Source organism: Condylostylus longicornis, unplaced genomic scaffold (assembly GCF_029603195.1).
Source record: "Condylostylus longicornis isolate FDR11 unplaced genomic scaffold, ASM2960319v2 ptg000026l, whole genome shotgun sequence".
Taxonomy (NCBI): domain Eukaryota; kingdom Metazoa; phylum Arthropoda; class Insecta; order Diptera; family Dolichopodidae; genus Condylostylus; species Condylostylus longicornis.
The window spans coordinates 4,155,327-4,179,445 of NW_026577995.1; the positions used below are offsets into that span (position 1 = coordinate 4,155,327).

The window sequence follows — 24,119 nt, forward strand, 5'->3', positions numbered from 1 at the left end:
TTTTTATATTTTTTTATTTGTAATTATTCTTTTTTTTTTTGTTGATGAACCTAAAATTAATTTTATTTCAACAAAAAAATTTTTATTACCCAATAAACAGGGGGTGGAATAAGAAGGCACGATCCATATAGCATTTTAAACATATTATTAAGCATATGAATGGTAATATGGAAATACACATGCATGTATGTAAGTATGTATATTTGTACATATGTATATAAATTTAAGTACTAAATATAATGTGCGTTTATAAAATTTAAATATTGAAATATTTCTTTAATGTTTTGTTAATATTCTTTAATATCTTTATATTACCTATTTAAATACATTTTTATTATTCTAAATGGTTCTCATAAATTTATTTTCTCCTTACAAAATAAGCGAAAAAAAAGTAAAAAAAAAATTTATCATCTTTCTTTAGAGACTTTTTTGTATATTTGGTATATATGTATACAAAATCATTATATTTCATATACATACATATACTTACATGCTATACATATATGTTATATGAAATCATGAAATCAGAAGACAAAATATCTCGTAAATATTAAAAATAGCCAATTCGAGATGATCTTATTATACTATAAACATAAAACTAAATTATATTATGTATTTCTATATTCATACACGGATTTAAATGAGTTATTCACCTATGAAAAAGCATTATATATATGTACTTTATATGTATAATTTTTTTTATTACAGAAGATCCCCTTGGGATAAAATTTTTTTTTCATTTAAATTATTTAAAGAGTTGTCCCAGTGAATATTAGGTAATAATTAAATTCAAATTTTACTAATAAAATATAACCACAGACTGATCTGAATGACAAAAGGTGTAAACGATAATGTCAAATTGCAGGTCGACAGAAATTACATCTGACAGTCATTAACCGACAATCAACAATTTATACAGAACACACTCTTGCATAACAACTTTTGTACACAACTTTTGAATAATTGCTGCTAAAACAACAAATTATTTTCAATTTTTATACTTCTACAACTAAATTTTATTATCTAAAAATAAAAAAAAAATACTTTTCCTTTTCAAAATGTTCCATTTTGCACGAAAAACAAAATCACTTAAAATTTTCTTTACATAATTAGTTACATTACAAATGTAGACATTTGTTGACAGCATTAAAAGTTACAATGCTTTTGTCAACAACAATATTGACGCTAGACTGAGGTTTAATTAGGGTTAAGTAATACAAAATCAAAATATGTATGTAATTAAAAAAAAGACAATTAATTTGGATTGTTTGGCAAAAGTTATTCCAGCAAACTGATTCATACTTTTTACGAGAGAAGAAAAAAGTTAGCAAACAAAAATTTTATAAAAATTATTTCAATATTTAAATTTTATAATAATCCGCACAGTTGCATTGCCACAATAAAGTTAGGGTTGAATTCTAACACCCACATATGTATATATAAAGCTGACGTGTAATCAACTCTTTCATTGCTGATTCATACTTCGTGACAAGAAATTACGATAAGAAACTTTGGTTTAAGAGTTTTAAACAATAAGCAATCTAAAAGGATAAAAAAGATATATTAAAAATTTTATATATATAATCTTTCTTATATTTCTTAAATTATTGAAGATTTTTAAGTCAAAACTAAACGTCAAGTTGTAGGATTGGAATTTTTACTGTCATTTTAGTTATTTAAGGTTTTTAACTATTGCGTCCAAGTCTAAATATGAAACAATTTATTTGAAAATATTAAAATTTATCAAGCAACAGTCTGTTTGGACGCTGTTTCAGACTTAATGATTTAGAGCAATTATGATGGTATTCTTGGGCATAAATAACATCCATCGCCGGATTACCATATACACAAAGTAAGTATTTGAAATTAGCGTTGGAAAACAGGAAATCCACTTACAGCACCGAACAAGTCAAAACAGGGCCTGGTAACACCACAATACTGTAATAATAAAGTAAATTATTCACACTTAACGGTAGTTAACGGTAAAAGTTTTAATTAACAAGATCCCTCTATTTACAAAATTAGCGAACAAGATGGTGTTTAGTGAACTACATTGAAAAATTGGAACTATAAATTCTATCATTTCAGGAATAAACGTAATTACATAACGTCAAAAATATTTTTCAACAATTCAAATTAGTTATAAACTTAAAATCAACAGCAGAATCTATTTCGCTATATTAATGATAAGTGAATAATATGTTTTGAAAAAATAATACAACATAAAATGTAATTTTTTAACTGAGAAAAAAACTAAAAAACAATTTCATTATGATTTAATAACGGTAGCCTTACCAATAACATTTACAACCGCTTTGTTCCTGTTTACTTTTTTGTTCTCAAATACAATTTAATGCAGTTATATACGTATGTACATACATATATTCCATATAAGTTCTGTTTTCGGTCACAAATAAAGTCTCCTGAATTAGGAAGAGAGAATCAAATAATTATTTTATAGCCATGACAGTTCGTGATGTGATTACAATTTTGAATACTTAAATTTTGTCCTATAAATGTATAGATTTTTCAATGCTGTTTTAATACTTCGTATTTTAACCAAAATACACATATATGTATATACATATTATAAGGTATGTACGAGTATTTATGTACTCATACTTGTATATATGTACGTATATAAAAATATGGTAGCACATAAAGTACAATGAATGGAATATTTATTTTTATGATTTTTATGAGATATTAAAGAGATCAAAGTACCAAATTGAATTTCGCTCCTTTTTATTATCATAATTTTAGAATTTTTATGATTTAATTTTTTTTAATATTTCTTCACATTAAATTGGTTTAAGTTATTGTATATTTAAATAGTATATTAATTTTAATTTTACATCTTAAATGCACTACAAAAATAATTATTGTGACTATATATACTATGTATATGGTACCATCAAAATTCTCATAAGGGTTCGCAAACAAAAATTTCATAACAATCATTTCTGTATTTAGATTTTATAAATGAATAGTTTTCATAAAAATCAACATTTAGGCAGACAGACATGCAATTTTTAGTTTTGCAATTGCAATTGCAATTTTGTCTGTCTGAGCCCTGAGGAATTACTACTTGATTTTAAAATCATTGCAAGCACATCTAAGCAACTAAAGTATTGCGTTAATTCAAATTGAGTGCATTAATTAAAAATTGCAATCAGTTTTTCAAAAATTACAAACTGTTAATTTACTTATAATTGCATGCGATCATACAGCAGCATTTGCATGTTTGCTTGAATACTAACCCATGGAATACCAATGAGCAACAAACTGTTTGATTGCTGAATTACATGCGATCATTAATTGGCATATACATACATATATTGAATATGGAATGAAAACCTATGGAATACAAACGAGCAATCAAACAGTTGTAAAACTAAAAAATGCATGTCTGCTTGCGCCCTAAAACTCTGGTATGTAATCAAAATCTTTCAAAGTATTCTATAGGCGAAATATGAATTTCTTATTTCAAAAACTTTTCCCGCAGCCCTTTCGTATTACTCACATGAAGTCAAACACAATCTAAATTTAAAAGAACTTTACTAAATTGGAACTAGTTGATGTGACTACCTATGTACATATGTAAATTGTATAAAAACTAGTGTAGTCTTTATACAATGACCTACATACATATAATATGTATGTATATTATTTCAAATTTTTTGGCACTTATTTGCACAAAGTGAGTCAAAAATGCATACAACAATAAATGTACATACATATGTAGTATACCATATTGATTAGGGGGCCGAAAATGTAAAAAAATCTTGTTTTCGAGTGAGCTCCACAGTATGTCTATCTTAATGGAAATGCGCAAATTTATGTTGATTATCATGTTACAAATGCATATACATATTTTACAATTTATTTACATTATATAAATACAAATCAAGCAAATATTGTATTTGTTAATTTAGTCCTTTAATAGTAGTCTGTATAAATAACTAAAAACAAACATTAACTATCGCGGTTTTAAAACTGTTAAATCTTTAAATAACATAAAATGCCCTTAAAAAATAAAACAGCCGCGGCGACATCTATTGCTAATTTTAAGTGAATTTTCCAAAAAATTTCCGTTCGTCAAAAACGAATTTTTCATTTGCTTTCATATTGCTTAACACACTACCTACTAAAGTTTAAATACAAATATTTTCTTATTTTTGAAATTAATTTTTTATTTGAATAATAACAATATAAACAAAATTGACTTATCAGATTAAATAGTTTTACCAAAAAGCCGATAAGAGTCGCTAATAAGCATATTTAAAGCTGTCAAATGTTAACTGGGCTTTAAACTTTGACAATACTATGACATTTTTGCGAAAGATTATAATGACATTTAAACGTTTTAATTTGCAAGATTTTCATAAGCATTTTTATTGGCTTATTGTGCAAATATATTTATTTAAGAATTTTGCAAAAATTTTACATAGATTTGAGAAAATTGATTTTTCATTTAAAGTTGTAAATAATTGTTAGGGATATTCTTACAGTAAGTAGTTTTAAAAGAAAAAAAATAGCAAGTATAATATTATCTACCTTAATTGTTTTGCTAAAACGTGGATTCCGTTGTAAAAATGGCTACCTGTGAGGATCAAAGTGTTAATGAATATAAAATTGATGTTCCTGCAAATAACACGTATGACTTTGAAAGTTTGCTTAATGTAGATTATTCATCAACAGAAAACAGTGAGACCGATACAGAAGATGAATTTATACCTGAAATGATGTCCCAATGGGACTGTAGTGATAAACGTTTACAATCACCAGCTAATTCAAATTCGAACAAAATGAAAGTAGAACGCCGCCCAACAAGAAAACCTGATCCTAAAACTTGTAATAGAAATGCTCTGATGGCGAGGGAAAATCGCAAAAAGAAAAAGGAATACGTTCAAAGGCTTGAAAACAGCATTTTACAATATTTAAAAACTCAAAAAAACTTGCAGAAAGTAATTAAAAAGCAAGCTAAATTTATACAAAAGATTCAAAATGAGAAACGTTATTATAAAAATATTTTATCTAACAAATCCGAAATTCTGTCGCTGGTTAACACAATTAAGCAAACATCAAATATACCGAAATCATCTTGTTCAACTAAAAGTAGAGAAACTCCAGAAACTTCACCAACTTATAGTGGTGATTGCTTCAGAAGTGATTCATTTTCTTCAGAAACAGACTATCCAAATTTATTCGATGATAATTTAAATGGTACAGTTATAAACCAGGATGTGAATTTATTTTCAACAATTTTTGATAATGATTATTTTTTCACAGATTATAATTCCAGTGCACTACATGATAGCTGGGATAACTTAGAATATAATAATTCTATATTTTCCGACAGAATATGTGACGAAAAGGTAAATGAAAATGAGTATAATTTTCAAAATATAAGTGATGAACATAATTATGTTAACACAAAAAGTTCAGATGAGATCGATAAAGCAGACGATTTTGGCGTATGCTTACATATTAATCGCGGAAAAATTTCACTGGAATTTTGTCCGAAATGTAATTTAAGATCCACTACAAAATTAATTTTCGATTCAGAATTAGATGTTAACTAAAATTAATGTTAAATGTTTCTTTTTTATTATAAGATTAGTAATAAGCTCATTTGTCAATCGATTCATTCTTTCCTACTTACGAAAAAAAAAGAAAACAATCACATTTCCTATCTACTCTAGAAACATTGTTTAAAAAAGTTTACAAAATTTTACAAATTTTTATTGGTTCATTTTATTATTATGTGTTTGTTTTCTTTTCTTTTTTTTTTGAATTAGTCTCAGATATTAGGAGACAGGGTAGTTATACACAAAGAAATTAACATAGATATAAAAATATAACTAAACAAAGTTTTTAAACATTCCAGGGGAGATGACCATTGTTTTCACTTGGTCTTACAAAAAAAGGTGGGTTATATCAGAAGCGATTAATACATGTATATATAATATTGTATATATATAGAAATAAAAACAAAAAAGGCTAAATTAGGATTTGGAAAAATTAATATTCAAAATTTAATTTAGCTTTCAATATCTTTCTTTAAAATTTAAATCTAAATCAAAACTTATAAAATGATTTTTATAAATACAATTTGGGACATGCAAAATAAATTTTTATTTTGGAAATTTACTTTAAAATTAAGAAATTTTAAATGGTAGAACATTTTAAGGAAAGATTTTGTTTAAATAATATTTCAATGAGCAAATATTCTCATCATATAAAAATATTTCAGCGTTTGAACATAACAAGATTTTGCTTGAAGTGTGTTAACACATTGGCTAAGTATGAAAAAAATAAAGTAAAAGTATCGTTCTGAAATTTAAAAAAAAAAAAAAAATGGCGAATATATTTGTTTATAAAAATACTTTTAATACTTTTCGGCAGTTTCAGGTTTTCGTTTTGGATATATTTTTAACAAGCCAAAGCTGCAAGTCATTTGAAAAGAACCTGATTTGAATGGTACGTATTCTACCCTACTCCTAAATTTTTGTTTTTTAATATGAAGGTGGAAAGAAGGATCGAATATTTTTATTAATGTAGAAACAATATGTTTTATTTAATTTAAAATATTTGCAAATCTAATAAAAATATATAATATAATTTTTAAGGAAGCAAAAGTATTTATTATTCCTCTTTTATTTGCATGAAAATGAAATATTGTAGTGTTGGAAAATCCTAAGTTTTTCCCAAATACATATGTACATATGTAATTATAATGAATTTAGGCATATATAAAGAACTATAAAATACAAGGTTTAAATAAAAATACTAAATATTAAGAAAATTATTTAAAAATTTTTTGTTAAAAAACTTGTTTATGACGACTAAAAATTTTGGATTTAAAATCTTTCTATTTAATAAAACTTAAATTTCTATTTAGTATTTTAATATCCATTTCAATTATTTTCACAGCAAAATAAAAAATATAAAAATTTTGCTCAAATGCTACAAATATATAGTATAATACACAATATATTAAATATTCTTACGTTTAATATCTGAACAGTTCTCAAGTTCTCGTAATATGTTTGGTGTACAACAACTAAATTTATCACAATTACCACATTTTTCAACTCAAGTTAGTTTGCCTTTTTGCGATAGTCAAATTTAATACAACATAATTCTTAAATTGCTAAGCATAATTCTTAAATTGTTGATTCCAAAATCGAAAATCTTTTTACCAATAAATTGTAGTTTAGTAATTTGTATTTTTGGGATTGAAACAGCTTGAATTTGAAATTTGGGATTTGGGACAGCTTGAATTTAATAATTTTAGTTCTTTTCATTTATAGTCGACTTCAATGGTTGGCTGTAAGAATTTTTAAATTTATTATTACAAATTAGTAAATCTTTAGTAAAACCGGGTCTTGATCTTGTATAAATATTATCAAAAAACTTTGGTACTTTTTCAAAATTAGTTTTTTTAAATATTTTTGTTTTTTCTTTTTCATTATCTAATTCTTTTTTAAGCTTTTCGTTCATTAAACAACGACCCTTTTCGTTTGAATTAGAAAAAGTTCCTTTATCTTGGGATAAACGGTTGAATTTTGCACTTTTTTTAGATTCTTGAATTGCTTTTATTATAGCTTCATCTTTTTCTATTTCTTTAATAATTTTTTCGTTTTTTTCTAAAATAAATAAAAATTTGAATGTGCCCATTATCAAAAGAGAAAGATTAATATAAGAATGAGATTGCTAATCTTGGTATAGTTATAAAGACTACGAATTTTTTCAACCTAGGATTAAAAATAAAGATTTCAAGGAATGTCCAAAGTTATGAATTGATTCTACGAAATCATTAAAAATTTATGCATAAAATTCAAATGCATGGAAATATTACCTAATTCAATTTTTATTTGGTTCAATTCATTTTCTAATTTGAAAATTTTAAAGAATTCTGGAATTTGTTTAATGTTCTCCTTATTTATTTCTTTTAGCTTATATTCAGCGGATGTTAATTCATTTTGTATTCTTTCAAGAACAATTTCTTTTTCTTCAAGATTTTTAACTAAATTTTTATTTCTTACTTTTAAAGTGTTGTAGCTCTTATCTAATATTTGTACATTCGTTTGAATTTTCTGTATATTGAGTTTTTGATTTTCTAAATCTTCCTGCAGGCAGCAAACTAATTTTTTTTGCTCTTGCAAGGTACTTTCGTTTTCTGCCATCTTTTTTTCATTTAATTTTGATACCATATCCTGCTTTATTATAATCTCATTTAAATTTTTAATTTCATTTGTTAATATTTTTTTTTCTTTAACTGATACAAAATGTATTTCATTTAGTTTTTCATAAGAATCTATATCAAAATCATATTTTCTTTTCATATTTATAATTTCATCTCTTAATATTTCAAGTTTTCTTTTGTATTTCAATTTAATATCTCCATTTTCTTCATCATGTTCTGCAAAATTATTGGAATAACCGATAATACTAGATATATCGTTGCAAAAATTTTCTAAATTTTTTATTAAAACTTGATTTTCATTTGATAAACATGACATTTTTTCATCATCTTCACCACATTTTAATCTTAAATCGCTTAATTCCTTTTTTGTATTTTCAAGTTCTATTTGAAATGTTTGGTTTTCTTCCAAATTGAAATGCATTTCTTTTGTCATTATTTCCGATTGGTTCACCAAATGTTCCTGTTCGTCGAAAATGTTAGTCTTGATTTGGTTTTCATGTAATAATTCTTCAATAGCAATCTAAATTAATGTAAGAACATAAAATAATGAAGGTTTTTTTACTATATAGATTTATTTTTAAAAATAAGGAAGCCTAATTCAAATACAAATAATTGAAAACAAGAAAAACAATGTATTTAAATTACCATGGCTTCTTTTAATTGAAATTCATAGTCTCGTATTATTTTTTCGTAAAAATAAATTTTCTCATTTGCTATTTCTAGATCCTTTTCTAAACCCTTTGTCTTATTGGAAACTTTGAATATTATTCCACTGATTTTTGTTTTTAATTCATGATGTTCACACTAAAAATTTAAAATTAAATACTGATGTAGTTTTAATCATTTAAATACAACTTAATAGAAAAAATAACACTTTACAATAATATTTTCGACGTTTTTCATTTGCTTTTTCAATTGTTCGTTTTCCAAGTGTATTTGCAATTGTTTTCTTACAAGCACTTGGTAAAATAAACATTTCTGTTTTGTCAATTTAAGCTGCATTTCCAACCAATCCGTTTTTTTTACTTTTTCTATCATAAGTTTAATTTTACCGCGACAGCTTATTATGCGACACAAGTGAGACCGTAGCCTATTGCGATCAGCAAGTATTTTCTCATATGGCTCCTGTATTTTTACTGAAATAATTGATTCTTTTAATATATTTTCATTTCCTAAATATTTTTTCAAATTTTCAACAATATTTTTTAGCTTCACTACATGATTTTTCAATGTGGCTTCTTCAATTCTAATCGAGTTTATTAATTGTTTACAATTTTCATCAATTTTTCTTGAATTCATGATTTTTATTATATTTTCTGTGTTCATTTTAACTAATGTGCATTCAATAATTTGCAGTTTTTGTGTCATCTGATTGAGCTCATACAAATAATCTTCATCTTTTGAACCCAATAAAGTTTGACCCTTACGAAAATATTAAATTGAAAACTTCTTTAATAGCGTTTGCTAAAGGTTATTTAAAAAACATCTTTTACTTACCTTAGAACATGAATTGATTACTGCGGAAACATTATCGCTTGAGAGTTTTAGAATATTAGAAATATTAGGTTTACATAACAAAGATTTATTCTACATGAAAAATTAAAATCATTTTAACTCCATAGATTATATTGTAAAGGAACGTAAGTATATTACCATTCTATTTGCTTTATTTGACAATGTCTGCATTTCAAAACCTCTTGTCTTCATTTTGAATTTATCTAATTTATCTTTTAGTTTCATAACTCCGATTTCAGAAAATTTTGCATTTAATTTATTATTTGCCAAATTGTTGTTTAAAAAATGTTTTTGAGTTGAAAATGCCATTTGTTTAACTTTCTTTTAATTCAATACACAAGACTTTTTATACTTTTTTTAAACGCTATGGATCAGTTGAATCAAAACCTAATCAGCTTTGTTATCTATGCTTAGTATAGTATGTTTTACAAATATTTTACTTAAAATTTTATAACCAAACGATATACAAGCACAATACATTTTTGGTACATGTTCACAATTTAAAAAATTTTTTGATTAATTTTCTCATATTTCAAGTATTTTATTTTACGTTTACTCTGATTTTTATTTTTGTTGTACACTTCTTTGATAACATTAACGTTATTATGGAATATGTTTTGAATAATAAATATACAAAATTAACAAAATGAGTTGATTATTTACTCCAATCCTTGAGCTCGTCTTATAGCTGTTTCTTCATCTGAAGTATTCATTCCCAAATACCCAGACGGTTCCATTGTCATAGAAGCATTACCCGATGTTATTGTCCTTAATCTACTTGAATATCCTGATAGTTCTGCTAAAGGTGCTTTTGCTTGTATAATCTGAAATACATTAAAAGTTATTAAAAATTTATGAAATAGTAGAATTATTATTTACTTTATTGTTTTGTCCCTTAGAATCAATATTTATTATTGTAGCTCTTTTCCCTGACAAGTCATTTATCACGGTCGAAATTAATTCAGAAGGGCAAACTATTTCAAGAAGCATAACAGGCTCTAATAGTTTAGTTCCAACTTCCCGTAAAATTTTCTGAACGCATTGAGCTGATATTGCCATTATGAAAGGATCAGCAGTTCCACGACCTATTTGAATACTATGTAATAATATTTGTGTATTTATAACTTGACCTCCAATTCTTGGTCCACGTTCTAGCGCTGCGATTGCACCATTTTTAATATTTTTGATTTGTCGAGGACGTAATTGTCTCAAATTTTCTGCATACTCAGGTGCATTATCTAACCTTAAAGTAATAAGGCAAAATGAAAAAATTAAAATAGTTAAATAAACTATTATACTACATAAATATCTCTTTCGCATTTTTAGTTAAAGACATTGTAATTGTGACAGATTGCTTTGCTCCACCAATTTCCTTTTCTACAGCTAATGTTGTAGTTCCTTTCTGTGAAAGCGTTTCCTTATACGATATTTGTAAAGGTCCTAATTCGGCCTCAATTTTATATTCAGTTAAAATTCGAGATTTAACAATATCCATATGCAATTCTCCCATTCCTCCCAAAACTGTTTGGCCTGTTGTTTCATCATAACTGACTCTTAAGCTCGGATCTTCACGTTGGAGCTGACGCAAGGCATTTTCAAGGGCATTCTGGTAAGACATACTTGGGGGTTCTATTGAGCAAAAATAAACAGCATCGGGTATTTTAGGTTGCAAAGCAAATTTTTCATTTATTACGTCTTCATCAACTTCATCTTCCGAAGGATCTAAATTTTGGTTTAATAGTTTGGATGCTTCTTTTTTTAGTGATTTCTGAGCATTCCTAAAAGACGTAATACTAGAAATAAGCAAATCTCCCGTAATGGTACCCTAAAAAAAGCTTGAGGTTAATCAATTTTATAAAATGAAATATCAATCTTATTTACCTTCATTCCACTGCATACTGCAATATCACCAACCTCTGCCGAGCTAACTTCCTTATATTCGTCAGCTAATGGTTCATATAGTCTTTGAATAGTTTCTGTTGATCCCCTATTTGTCACTAACCGAGAACCTTTTTTACATGATCCTCTAAAAATTCGAACCAAAGTTAAGGGTCCTTTCTGCTTATCATGTACTATTTTAAAAACTTTTCCTGCAAAATCATTTCTAGAATTGTCAATACAATATGATTAAAGTTTAAGAAATCCACTGATCAAGAAATTTATGTATTTTTACCCAAAACAATCGAACACGTGATTTCTCTCCAAAGGATGAGGTAAATATCTTATCACAGAATCTAAAAGAGGTTGTATACCAATGTTTTTGTAAGCTGACCCTATTAGTACAGGAACAAGTTTGCCTTGAATTGTTGCTTTCCGAATAGCTGCATATATCAGTTGATTCGAAACATTATCAAAATTCTCACTTTTTATTACATTATCCGCTATTTGATCATCTATACCAGATAAAAAATCAATTAAATCGTTTCGTTTTTCTGTGTAAAAAATTGATTCATCCTCTTCCAATTTAAGTTTTTTAAACTCTCTTCCAAGTGATTTCTGTTCGAAAATTATTTTTTGTTGTTCGATTAAGTCAACCACACCCTCCAAACCATTTTTTTCATTTCTTAGTGGATATTGTAACAACATTGGATTTGAATCAAATTTATATTTTATATCGTTTAAACAAGATTCATGACAGGAATCAACTCGATCCATTTTATTAAGAAATATTATCTTAGGTAAATTATGCCTTTCCGATTGAGACCACACTGTTACAGTTTGTGCTTCAACTCCTGCTGATCCATCTAAAACTATAATAACTCCGTCGACAGCATATAACGATTGCTCGACTTCCATTGTAAAATCTATGTGACCTGGTGTATCTAAAACATTTATTCTGAAATTGCTCTGTTATTGGCGTTCAGTTGATTCATAAAATTTTATTACTTAAAATCTTTCCAGGGAAATGATACTGCAGAACTACATATAGTTATACCCCGATCCCTTTCTTGGGTTAAATAATCTGTAACAGTATTGCCATGATGAACTTCTCCCAACGATCTTGTACGTCCAGAATAAAAAAGCATACGCTCTGTTGTTGTCGTTTTTCCTAATAAGAGCTTTAATTATTAAACTAAAATATAAATCCATTCAGCATATCATTTTCATTTACCAGCATCAATGTGAGCAAGAATTCCTATATTTCTAATTTTGGAAACATTTGAATTATATCTTGTGGGTACTAGATATCTTGGTACTAATTTAGATTTTATAATATTTTTAAATAAATAGCCACTTTTTAACATTTTTTTTTCTTTTTAAATTTAAATATTTGATATAAAATTTAAAGTAACTAATATAATTGTAAAAAAATCTTGTTATTTAACATTCCATTTTTAATCCCTAACCTAAATTGAAAGAACGTAAATAAACCCAATTAACATGGATTTAAGAAGAATTGAATTACAAAATAAATGACAATATCAAGTTTTCTTTCTAAGTTTATCTAGAACAACCATACCATAATAGCACATACTTATTTTCCAATTATGGAGCATACATTTTCAATTACGAAATCTCTCCTATATTGTAAATACAAATAACTGTTGAATACAAAGTAACTAAGTATATAAAATATTCAACTTTTGATTTGCAACAATTCGTTATGCTCCAAAATTAGAAAAATTTCAAATTGCTTATGAAAAATTCAGAAATGTAAAAATTCAGATTGGACTTTTGTATATGTTAACTGAAGGAACGCAGAAGTTTTGAAATGGAATAAAAAATAACGACGCTGATAAAAAAAATTTAATCAAAGGATATTTATTATGACACTTTTTTTCAATAAGCAAATATTGCACATACCCGTTGCACTTTACCCGTTGAATAAACCGATTCAATGTCAATTCAAACGACACTACTAAAAATTTGTTGTTGTTTTTTTAAATAAAGTTATATGATACAGCGACACATAGCCTAGCGACAAATATCCAAAAGGTATTCTAGTCAATCAAGATTCCAGATACTTGTAAAATATAAAATTGAAAAATTTGTTTAGTGCTAAAAGGGGATTACGACCGGTTCGTTTCAAAAGAATTTTATCTGTAAAAAAAAACCATGATTCGTTAGCACTTTTTAATTATAAATTATTATTATTCTTTTTTTATTTAAATATTTAATGTTAAGTTATTAATTTCATAATTTATAATATTGTAAATATTAAGAAAAAAAAAAAATAATTTTCAAATTTATCATGCATTTGTAAAATATATTTAAGTGTGTTTTTTTACGTATAAGTTGTGCCTTACTTCAAAAATTATTAAGTTACGTTTTGTATACAATATTTAAGTGTATGTAATAATAAGTGTGTATCCTATTTCAAAAATGTATTACATATAGTTATTTTACCACATTCTTAATTTTCCGTAAATTAAAATATGAAAAAAAGCAGGTGCTATATAGTTTCTGTTAAATAAATTTAAAATACTTATGTATGTACATACATACATATGTATGTTATTTAAAAAATTAATTTTATTTAATTCAAAAAATAAAACGTGATTTTTATTAATTGTTCATAATATCATATTTAAAAAAATGCTAGAAAATGCCATTTGTGCAAAGAATAGTCACTCCGACTTTTTTATCACGATCCTATGGAAAAGGAAAAGCTGGTTTTGCCTTACAACAACAAATACAACAACAACAGCAACTAACACAACAAAAATTACAGAAGGGCAGTGGCACCAATGTATGCAATTATTGTAGGGCTACAGCAACAACTTCTTCAATAAAAGCAACAACAACATCAACTCCATCATCATCTTCATCATCATCAACATCATCGCCTCCATCATCATCATCATCATCAACATCAACATCAAATAATAGTAATGTTGTTCTGGCGACGACAACATCGGCGACGAAAAAAAATACTTCTTCTCCTTCCACTATTCCTTCTATAAATGCTCGTGATAATATTGATGATAATAATGATCATGATGATGATGATCGTCGCACAATAAATCAGAATGAAAATCAACATCATAATCATCAAAAGAATAGTTGTTGTACTTGCACGACTAATGAACTATTAAATAGTAAAATTCATAATAATATTAATGATGAAGTAGATGATGGTGGTTTAAATGCAAATAATATAACTAGCTATACCAATAGTAATAGTACGAGTAGTTCAATAGTAAATGGAAAAGAATTTGAAACTATTTCCAATATAACACTAACAAACTGCTTAAGGCAATTAGCGTCTGTGGTCATAATAGCAAATGATATATTTTTGGATTTAAATACAGAATTACAAAGAGTTAGTTGTCGTACACAAAATATTAAACAAAAAATTTTAGCTTTAGAGGATAGTGTTAGTAAATATAATCCGAAGGAAATTGAAGTTCGTAAGTATTTTTTTCATATATTTTTTTTTCTTCTGTTTTTTTTTTTTATATTTTATAAACATGAATACATTATAAATAACTATAGTAACTGCACTGCATAACGAAAAACCAGAATTAAAAATTAAATTGAAATTATGAATGAATTTTTTTTTTTTTTACTCTTCCCCTTATTTGAATTTCCATACAGGTTTTTTGGTTTTTTTGTTTTAATTTTTTTTTTGTTAAATATTTTTGATTTTATTTTTTTCTGTTTTTCTCATTAAAAATTTTAACTGCATTTTAAAAAAGCTTCATGAAAATGCATTCATTTTTTTGAATTGTGAGCGCGACGAGCGGTTATTATCTCTAAAAGAGTAGTGAGAAAGATAGCAAGGAGTTTTATTAAAGTTTTATAAGATGTGTGGGTATTCTGTATTTTAAAGTACAGATTTTAGTACGATTCGAGGGATAATATGTATTTAAGTGTATGAATGTGTGTATGTAAGTAAATTGACAATAAAATTTTTTAAAAAAAGACAATACTTAAATTGTTTTTTTAATTTTAAAAAAGATTGTATTACGTCAGTAATCAATTAAAGAAAATTCTAAAATTTTTGTTGGAAAAATTTCGAATAGAAATTGTTGAAAAGCAAAATTTCATATTTTTCGACATAATTCTGGGATCTGTGCTGTTAATGTTTAAATGATTTTTATTTAATAAAGTACGTAATTGTAAATGTTATTGCAAAGACAAATTCATTGCAATTATTGTGTATGTATACATGAAAATTGCTTTAAGAAATTTTGAAGTTGTAAATTAGAATTTGAAATAGGTAATCAAATAGAATTAAGAAAAAAATATCAAGCCATTTGACATGCTTCCATAATAGTAAAATTGTTTTCATTATGGAAGCTACTCGTTAAATGGAAAAGCCATTTAAGTTATTTCACAAAAAATGTTGTTTTAATTAAATTAAGGAGTCACGAATCATTTTAGCTTACGAAATTTCATTACCAGCTGAGGAAGGCTGACTTGCTACAGGAACATTTTAATTCTAGAACTTCGATGAAAAAAAATTTCTTAAACTTTTAAATTATTGTCTTTTTGGTTCTTCAATTTTTTGTTTTTTTTTTTTTTGTAATGTAAGAATCTCTACATGAGTTTGAAAAGCAATTTTTTAAAAATTTATTTGATTTAAAGCCTGTTTGTTCCATTTGCTTTTCACATCTATTCGGCTTTGTTTATTTCTTTAAAATAAAAAAAAAAAAAAAAAATTCTTACCATCCTTACTTCACCTTGAATAAATATTATTGCAACATTTTATTTACAAAACGAAGGAAATAAAGTTATTCCAGTCAATTTTCAGATATCATTACATTGTTACAAAATTAACTTTTTTTTATTATTATTTAATTTTTAAGCAAATATACATAAATTCATCTCCCTTCATTATAACTTTGTGAGAGGAATTCAAACTCAAAAAAAATCAAAACGTCAACATTTAAAACGATCGTTCTCTCTTTAAATTGCTTGTTACGTGTGATTATTTCTTTCGTAGATTATTGACATTTATTTTTACTATACGAACGTAATTTATGATTATGTACATTTCTACAAGTATTTATAGCAGAATTTCAGTAATTCGGAATTGACGATATGATATTCGTAATTTTCGAAATTTCAATTCAATGAACGGAATTCGTGACATGGACCTAGTTATTCTCAATTCTATCGCTTAAATCTTATGATAATAAATTATATTCAAAGTAGGAATTAGGAATAGACATTAAGAATGCCTATTCCTAATGCCACATTGAAAGATTCGTGTAGGCATTCAGAATGATAAAAGAATTTAATAACACTCTAAAAAAATTTGACGTGAGTACTTACTTATATGAATGTGAAAAAATTCCAGATTTATTTAAGTTTTAAGGATACTTATTTCAACATTTTTGTTTCATACTTACACTTAAACAAGCTACAATATATTAGTTTGTTTTTTTGTTCGAATTTCCTCCTTTTTGGAATAAACATAAAATATTAATGTAATTCTTAAAATATTGTTATTGTATGAGTAAATTTTTTTTAAACAAAAGACAAAATCATTGTGTATATTTTATTTGAGTACCATAAGGCTTACATAAGCCTGTTCATATGTGTACATGTTATAAATAAGTATAACAACTTCCTTGTCGTCATTTCCGTTTAATCTTAAGATCTTATCTTTTATAATTATTTTTTTTTTTTGTCTCTCAGATAAAAACTGCAGTCTCGCACTCTTGTATCATATTTCACATTATGTATAAAAGTTTTTGATTTTTCAAAAACAAATTCAATGTTATACTTACTTAATTTTTTTTTTTTTAATAGATAATTTAGATATTGGCGGTTTTATAAGAAAAGAAGAAAAAATCTTTAAGTCTTGTTTAGTTGTTTTAAATCAATTGAGAAAAGCATAAGAAGACAAAAAAAAAAAGTAAATGTAAACATTTAATGTGTTATACTTGTGTGCCTTCATTGCATTCATCAAATAAAGAAAAAGAGAAAAAAAATATATGTATAGAAAAATAAAGGGAACTGTGAAAATTTTATTTCACATTGTTGCCCTTAATTTTTTTTTTCTTCTTTGATTTTCTATTTATTTACAATATTCTGTTAAAATGATAAGGGTGAAATTTAATGTAAACTAAATAATGTGTATGTGGTTGTGTTTAATGTTATATTTTAAGTTGAAGAGAATGTTCATTTTTGGAATTTAACAATGTTTACACAAATTCATAGTAGGTACATAATATACATAGATACCAACAATATATACTTATAAATAAGTTGGCATACATGTACATGTGGTATATGCACTTATCGCCGTATACATAGATAAAGGAAATAAAAGAAATATCAGTGAAATTACATCAATTATTACTTGATAAGATCTAAGCCGAACATTTTTTATTAGTAACTTGTAAAAAAAAAAAAAAAACAAATAAGCAGGAAAAAAACAATAGAACAAATAAATTTTTTAATTTTTTTTTTTTTATCGAATCTGAAATCTCTCTATTCATGTAGGTTATGTATATGTAATTATATGATAATATACATAATGTACACAAATAAGAATACATACATATTATGTATATCTAATATGTAAGAACATGAAGAAAAACATACACAAATGCTTAAATAAATAAATCACGAACAGTAGAATAGCGTAAAACAAAATCATTTTCTAATATGACATTTTAAGGAATTTCAAAATTTTCAATGACATATCTCGGTACTATTTGTTTTTTTAAGTAAATAATATAATTTTTTTTTAAATTTTGATATTTTAGGCAACAATTGAACATTCTTATATAGAAAATGTCTGACAAAAGTGTTAACTAAAATATGAAATTGCCAAGAGCACACGTACAAACTTATCGAAGACGTAATTTTTGAAATATTGTAGGTATATATATAATTTTGACATACTGTTCAAAATAAACGCGTCCATATTGTTTAAAATTTAAACTATCAAGCAACATATTACATGTTCGTCTCAACATATTTATTATTGTAAAAAATTTTTCACTATTGATGAAATCAAATTGACGTATCTTGACTTCAAAACTTATGACAATTCAAAACTTATTCATCTACTCTTCTGATACGTTAATTGTGTTTGAAGACACTTATTTCTTTGTGTTGGTATTTTCAATGTACTTACTTCCCGACGTATTCATTTTGATTTAGATCACAAATAATCTATATATAATATAAAATATTTTGTTTGAAAATTTTGTTAAGCTGTACTTGAAGTGTTCGGAAACTATTAGCTTGATATATTGGAATCGAATGTCAACGGCAAATAAGCAAATCTACTATTTTTGTTTTTTTTTATAGCTCTGTCATTCTTGGTATTCATTAGAGGTAACAAATTATGAATTAGATATTCTACCGATAAACTTTTAAATTTAAAAATTTTGCAATGCTTTAAAATAGTGGCTGAAAGGAATTAATTTCAGAGAAAATTAGATTTAACTGCTTGAGCACTCAATATTTTAATTATTTTTATACAAAAGCAACAAAATGAACTCCAACAATGCATTCCCCTCTCAAATATACTTAAACAAACTTTTGTGCAAATAGTTATGAAGTACTTAAAATTTCGAAAAAATTTTTAGAATTCAGTAAGTTTAAAACAAAAATTTAAATTCAATTTTACGAGAATTCACTGTTTTATTTATATAAATAATATTTTTTTTTCTTATTTTCTTCTTTTGGATCCCTAATGTGTTAACGTAAATGTATATTAAAATAATCTAGTCTAGAGGTAAACTTAATTGGTTAAAATAGACTGCATGGCTTTTTTTTTATGAATATTTATAGCATGCATATGCTACTAATCTAAATGGAATTAAAAGATTTTGAATAAAATAAGAAAAAAAACAAAGAGAAAAATTAATGCAGTATTTCTGTACCTATACTAAATATAAAACATATGAAATAAAGTGTATGTTTTGATGTATGTTCATTAATTTAAGTTTTGACATCATTGAATGAGTGTCTGTTGAGAAAAGACAACAAAAGAGAAAGGAATAACAAAATTAGAGTATAATTATAAGAGAACATAATAACATCATATATGCAGCTATATAGGATTTGAGATTCAAGGATTCAAGTGTTTTCTATAAAATTTAAGCAAAAATAAAAAATAAATTTCACCGCAAATTAATTTTAAAGTTGAAAACTTTTTAAGTCTTTATGGTACGAAATTTTTTTAAGAAGCCTTTTCTAAGCTTAAATTCCAAGACATTCTCAATATATCACTATTTCGGTTAAATACAGAACCCCAATAAAAATGTGGAATAAAATATTATGTGGAATCAAGTAAATATTCTTAATTCAAATATTAAAGTCAATGTTATCATTAAAATTATCGCTATGGAGAACATGCTTTACATTTTTCGAATTTTCTTTTTTGTAAAATTCAAGAACCTGCATATGGGTTTGTTTTATTATTTATGAGTAAATTTCATTCAAATATAAAAATTTATTAAAGTTCTTATAATGAACGTTCCCTACTAAAAATTTAATTAAAAAATTTAATTTGATTATAGTACGTAACATCCTACTTTTTGTATAAGTTCATTCATTGTAACAAAAAATACACAAACAAAGAGTCTTGTGCATGTTCTATGTATGTAATAAATGTAAAGAAAACTAAGAATTTATTTACGGATGAAGTGAGCAATGAGCATCATCATTTAATTCAGTTAAAGGTTATTTTACTTCTCTTAATTTTATTTTTCATTCACCATAAGTACTTATTTATTTATTAAAAATATCTTAAAATTTATTTTCGTAATCTCGAAATTCTTTTCTGTGGTTAAATTTGAGTTTAATATTGACATAAGTACTTACTATGTAATTAGTAAGTACTAATGGCAGTATTAATTTCAAAGAGTAAGTACTAATATTTATTGAGCATAATTTAACACACTGAAGAATCTCTTTCCGGAATCAATTTTAAGAAGATGAAAGTAAAATGCGACCAAAATGGTGGAAAATAAAATGAGACGACTCCCTTTAGAGCAGAATGAACGAAAAAATTTTACTAATTTGTAAATGTGTGATAATACGGCTTGGTTTACGATTAGAGTTTTTATGTGTGTTGTTTTGTATGACATCGCTAAGCTTCTTCTAGTCTTCAATCGAAGTAAAACTTGTCAGAACGAGATAATCAAATTTTACAAGCCACCAGTAAATGGAGGAGATCCAGTTGGGGTCTTGGCCCTCATACCACAGATATAAGAAATTAAAATGTAATTTGAAAGACTTAAAGAATTGCTTATTTTAAAAACAATCCCCTCAATCGCATAAGCTTCTTATAAGAACTTGAAATTTAATTAATTTTAAGATACCATAAGTAACTATACTTTAGGGGATAATAAAACTTAAAGCAAAATATTTCATAAAAATCACATTGAACAAGAATATTGAACCAGAATAATTTAAGCACCTTTTCATTTATGTCCATATCTATATAACCACACAATTATATATAATATGTATATATGTAAATAAGCATGTATGTACTTAGTTATGATATTTAGAGATTTTTAACTAAAGATTATTTCAAAAAACTTTAAATACTTTGCGTGTTATACTATAAATTTTGAAAATTCAACGTGTCAACTAACCTGTTATTTACTACATAAGTTCTCTTTGGTTCAATGGATTAACAGAATAGTATTTATTACAAATTGAATTTTTTTTTACATTATGTACAATTCTGTACAAACACATAAGTTTTAAATATTGTATATTTAATCTTTGTATAAGCTGTATATATATATGTAGTTTTTCTTATAGAAGCAGTAAGTGCAAACAAAATGTGTTATGCATGTTTTTCAAATTACTTATATAAAAGAGTTCTATTTTTATTTTATGAACTTCACGAATTTAAGAAGGAAACAAAAATTTTTTTTATTGTTTCGGGCTTTTTTTTTTTTTTTAATTTTTAACTCTTTCAACCAATAAGTACACGTTTAAGTGTTTATATAACACGGCACAATAGAGCAAATCAACCTGTATTTTTATAATCTACTATAACACCATTTACATAGTTAGCTTTAATTATCTATAATTACCTAAATTTGTGAAAATGAAGCTCCAAATTATCATGAATTTAATTAAAATTTGCTATTAGAATTACGTCAATCAAATTTTTCTGTTCAGTAGTTTAAGTAACCTGCGGCTGTCACTTATATAATTTGACACATGAATTTGCACCATTTTGAGTAATATCCATCTAAAGGTGAAAACAATGCAAAAGCACACTCGTGTACTACTAGAATATATAAATGAAGGCGTACATATATGAATTCGCCCAGAAGGAAGCGAAATTTTCCTTGCTGGCAACATTTTTGACATCATCTGCTCGTATGCTTGTGGTGACATTATATACAAAATATTGAACAGGTGATGTTGCTGCTCGGCCGTTGTTCTGCTAACAACGAAAATCGTCTCTACTTCTGAAATAAATAAATATAAAAGTATTTTTCCCAGCGACAAATACAAACGATAAAAATAATTGATTTAAGATTTTTAAACTTTTAAATATCTTTGCAGACTAGTTTTAAAACTGTAAATGTAGTTTTTGACACTGCTGTATTAGTATAATTTATAAGAAACTTATATTAATAAACTTACTAACATTTTAGCAATGTCAATTTGACAAAATTAATTTTTTAAAAATAATTTACTTGAAAATTATTGTTACAACATTGTTTATGATCAACGCCCATTTTACAATCGCCACAAAAGATGGCAGCCAACCGTTTTAATAAAGTCAGTGTCTCAGTATGCATATGTGCTTATAAGGTAAAATTTGTAGTTTCAAACTATTAAAATCAAAAATTACATTGAATTCATTCTTTTTTTGCATTTATTTACTTATATGTGTATAACAAGGTACATAATATGGCAATAACAATAACTATTATACTTACATGTGCAAGTGCCTCCTTATTACTGACTAAGTAATTTATAAATTAAATGGTATGCAATTTTTCACTTACTTTTTATATCTTAAAATTGTTTTTTTCTTTTCTTGTACTTATTGTTATATTGCATTTAAGTAACCATAAATTTAATGAATTATAAAATTAAATTTATCCATTTACGTGTTAAATCACCGCAAGTCATTATGAAAATTACTTCCATTTTTTTTCAAAGAAAAAAAATACTTAACTAGCTTACAACAGCAATATGATTTTTTTCTTCATTTAAGGCATTGTACTCAAACTTTATAAAACCTTTCTAAATTACTTATTTAGTTATATTTTATTATTATAATTGAATTGTTGCATTAAAACGAAAGTCATTAATTACTCCATTCAAGTAAGTATATGTATATTCAAAATTTTATGGTGTATAATAAATTAATAGATTAGTTGATAAATAATTTACGGTATTGCATTTTTAAATTGCATATAAACTGGGGAAACGATTGTCCGAATATGAAAAAAAAACTCCTGCTTTGATGTGTGTTTCTTTAAATTATGTAATGAAGTTTACCGCCCTAATTCGATATACTGAATTACGAAAATTTTATGCAATTTTAATTAATTTAATGTTTAAAATCATAATATGGCAGGTGCTGTTTACATATATATACGATAAAATCTAAGATTAAAATTTACGATAAAATCTGATGATATTTTGCATATTTTATTGAAATTATCAGAGACTTTACATCAATATTAATGAAAATACAGTAATTATTTATGTATTATTTCCTGTCAGACAGTATGTGATGTCAAACCGGGATTACATACACATACGACATTCATCTAACTCACGTGTATTTAGAAACAGCAATTCTCATATTAATTATGTCATTGCAATTAACATGTGTTATAATTATAAACAGCCATTAAATAAGTAATGAGCATAAGCTCAATGCATACACGTGTAAAAAGGTCCAATGTCATTAACATAAATATTTAAGTAAATAGTAGACAAACTAAACACGCCATCTATATACATATGTTTTTATTTTAACCAGATTCTAATTATTTTGTGTAGCAGTCTTTAATTTTTAAAATGTGATCTGAAAAGGGTATTCTTTGGCATAAAATATAAAACTTTTCTTTGGAATTTTCTGAAATTAGGCACTCGAATCCTTTTTCTTTAAAATTTATAAAATTATAAAATTTTTCAAATGAAAACTTTTCCATACACTAATAAAGAATCGTGAATTAAATTTGTGAACCAAACCTTATACTCGTACCAAACGTTAAAATTAATATGTAAGTACCAATTATAAATAATAGAGTGCGCTGCACCTAGTAAATTATTTTCTATTTAAATCTCTAGAGTATATTGAATTTCTCTAGGTAATTCAAGTATGTATGTACAAATATGATCGAATAATTTTGGTATGATGGTGCAAAAAAAAATTATCAAAATAATTGCATTTAGCAGTAAATAAAAATCAATTTAAAATAAAATTAAAATATCATGATAAATGTTTAAAAATTAAATAAAATTACACTTAATAATCTTTTAAAATAAA

General features: G+C 25.4%; 4 protein-coding genes across 5 annotated transcripts in view; 2 read left to right on the plus strand and 2 right to left on the minus strand.

Moving 5' to 3' along the window:
• The first annotated feature begins 4,373 nt into the window (after positions 1-4,373).
• Positions 4,374-6,644, plus strand: LOC129607125 (uncharacterized). Its single transcript, XM_055517866.1, has 4 exons — positions 4,374-5,226; positions 5,293-5,378; positions 5,891-5,930; positions 6,257-6,644. The coding sequence occupies exons 1-3, from the start codon at positions 4,596-4,598 to the stop codon at positions 5,897-5,899; spliced, it is 726 nt and encodes a 241-aa protein (XP_055373841.1). The 5' UTR covers positions 4,374-4,595; the 3' UTR covers positions 5,900-5,930; positions 6,257-6,644.
• A 1,751-nt stretch (positions 6,645-8,395) lies between these two features.
• Positions 8,396-9,919, minus strand: LOC129607045 (uncharacterized). The gene is made up of 6 exons (XM_055517740.1): positions 9,866-9,919; positions 9,710-9,799; positions 9,092-9,337; positions 8,858-9,016; positions 8,502-8,732; positions 8,396-8,428 (listed from the first exon to the last, which is right to left on the minus strand). Exons 1-6 carry the CDS (start codon positions 9,917-9,919, stop codon positions 8,396-8,398), a joined length of 813 nt encoding a protein of 270 aa, XP_055373715.1.
• A 328-nt stretch (positions 9,920-10,247) lies between these two features.
• On the minus strand, positions 10,248-13,065 carry LOC129607111 (ribosome-releasing factor 2, mitochondrial). 2 transcript variants are annotated; one of them, XM_055517847.1, is made up of 7 exons: positions 12,840-13,065; positions 12,614-12,776; positions 11,901-12,563; positions 11,609-11,831; positions 11,029-11,552; positions 10,607-10,970; positions 10,248-10,551 (listed from the first exon to the last, which is right to left on the minus strand). In XM_055517847.1, the coding sequence occupies exons 1-7, from the start codon at positions 12,970-12,972 to the stop codon at positions 10,387-10,389; spliced, it is 2,235 nt and encodes a 744-aa protein (XP_055373822.1). In that variant the 5' UTR covers positions 12,973-13,065; the 3' UTR covers positions 10,248-10,386. The 2 variants fall into 2 exon arrangements, with proteins under 2 accessions (XP_055373822.1, XP_055373823.1); XM_055517848.1 differs by having other exon boundaries at positions 12,614-12,786; positions 12,840-12,975.
• Positions 13,066-13,732: 667 nt separating this feature from the next.
• LOC129607091 (putative uncharacterized protein DDB_G0282133) overlaps positions 13,733-24,119 on the plus strand; it is a 69,800-nt gene continuing 59,413 nt past the window's right edge. The window contains exon 1 of the mRNA XM_055517819.1: positions 13,733-15,078. Coding sequence (XP_055373794.1) covers positions 14,274-15,078 — 805 coding nt within the window. The 5' untranslated portion in view covers positions 13,733-14,273. The remainder of the gene's footprint in view (positions 15,079-24,119) is intronic.

What these genes read in the sequence shown, in the direction of transcription:
- LOC129607125 (XM_055517866.1), top strand. Translation starts at nt 4,596, where the DNA reads ATGGCTACCTGTGAGGATCAAAGTGTTAATGAATATAAAATTGATGTT. An exon ending in ATTCGATGATAATTTAAATG is followed by an intron (nt 5,227 to 5,292) that starts GTACAGTTATAA and finishes ATTTTTTCACAG; the next exon opens with ATTATAATTCCAGTGCACTA.
- LOC129607045 (XM_055517740.1), bottom strand. Translation starts at nt 9,919, where the DNA reads ATGAAGACAAGAGGTTTTGAAATGCAGACATTGTCAAATAAAGCAAAT. An exon ending in TTCAATTAAAAGAAGCCATG is followed by an intron (nt 8,733 to 8,857) that starts GTAATTTAAATA and finishes ACATTAATTTAG; the next exon opens with ATTGCTATTGAAGAATTATT. An exon ending in GTTTATCAAATGAAAATCAA is followed by an intron (nt 8,429 to 8,501) that starts GTTTTAATAAAA and finishes ATAATTTTGCAG; the next exon opens with AACATGATGAAGAAAATGGA.
- LOC129607111 (XM_055517847.1), bottom strand. Translation starts at nt 12,972, where the DNA reads ATGTTAAAAAGTGGCTATTTATTTAAAAATATTATAAAATCTAAATTA. An exon ending in TTTCCCTGGAAAGATTTTAA is followed by an intron (nt 12,564 to 12,613) that starts GTAATAAAATTT and finishes GAGCAATTTCAG; the next exon opens with AATAAATGTTTTAGATACAC. An exon ending in CACGTGTTCGATTGTTTTGG is followed by an intron (nt 11,832 to 11,900) that starts GTAAAAATACAT and finishes TGACAATTCTAG; the next exon opens with AAATGATTTTGCAGGAAAAG.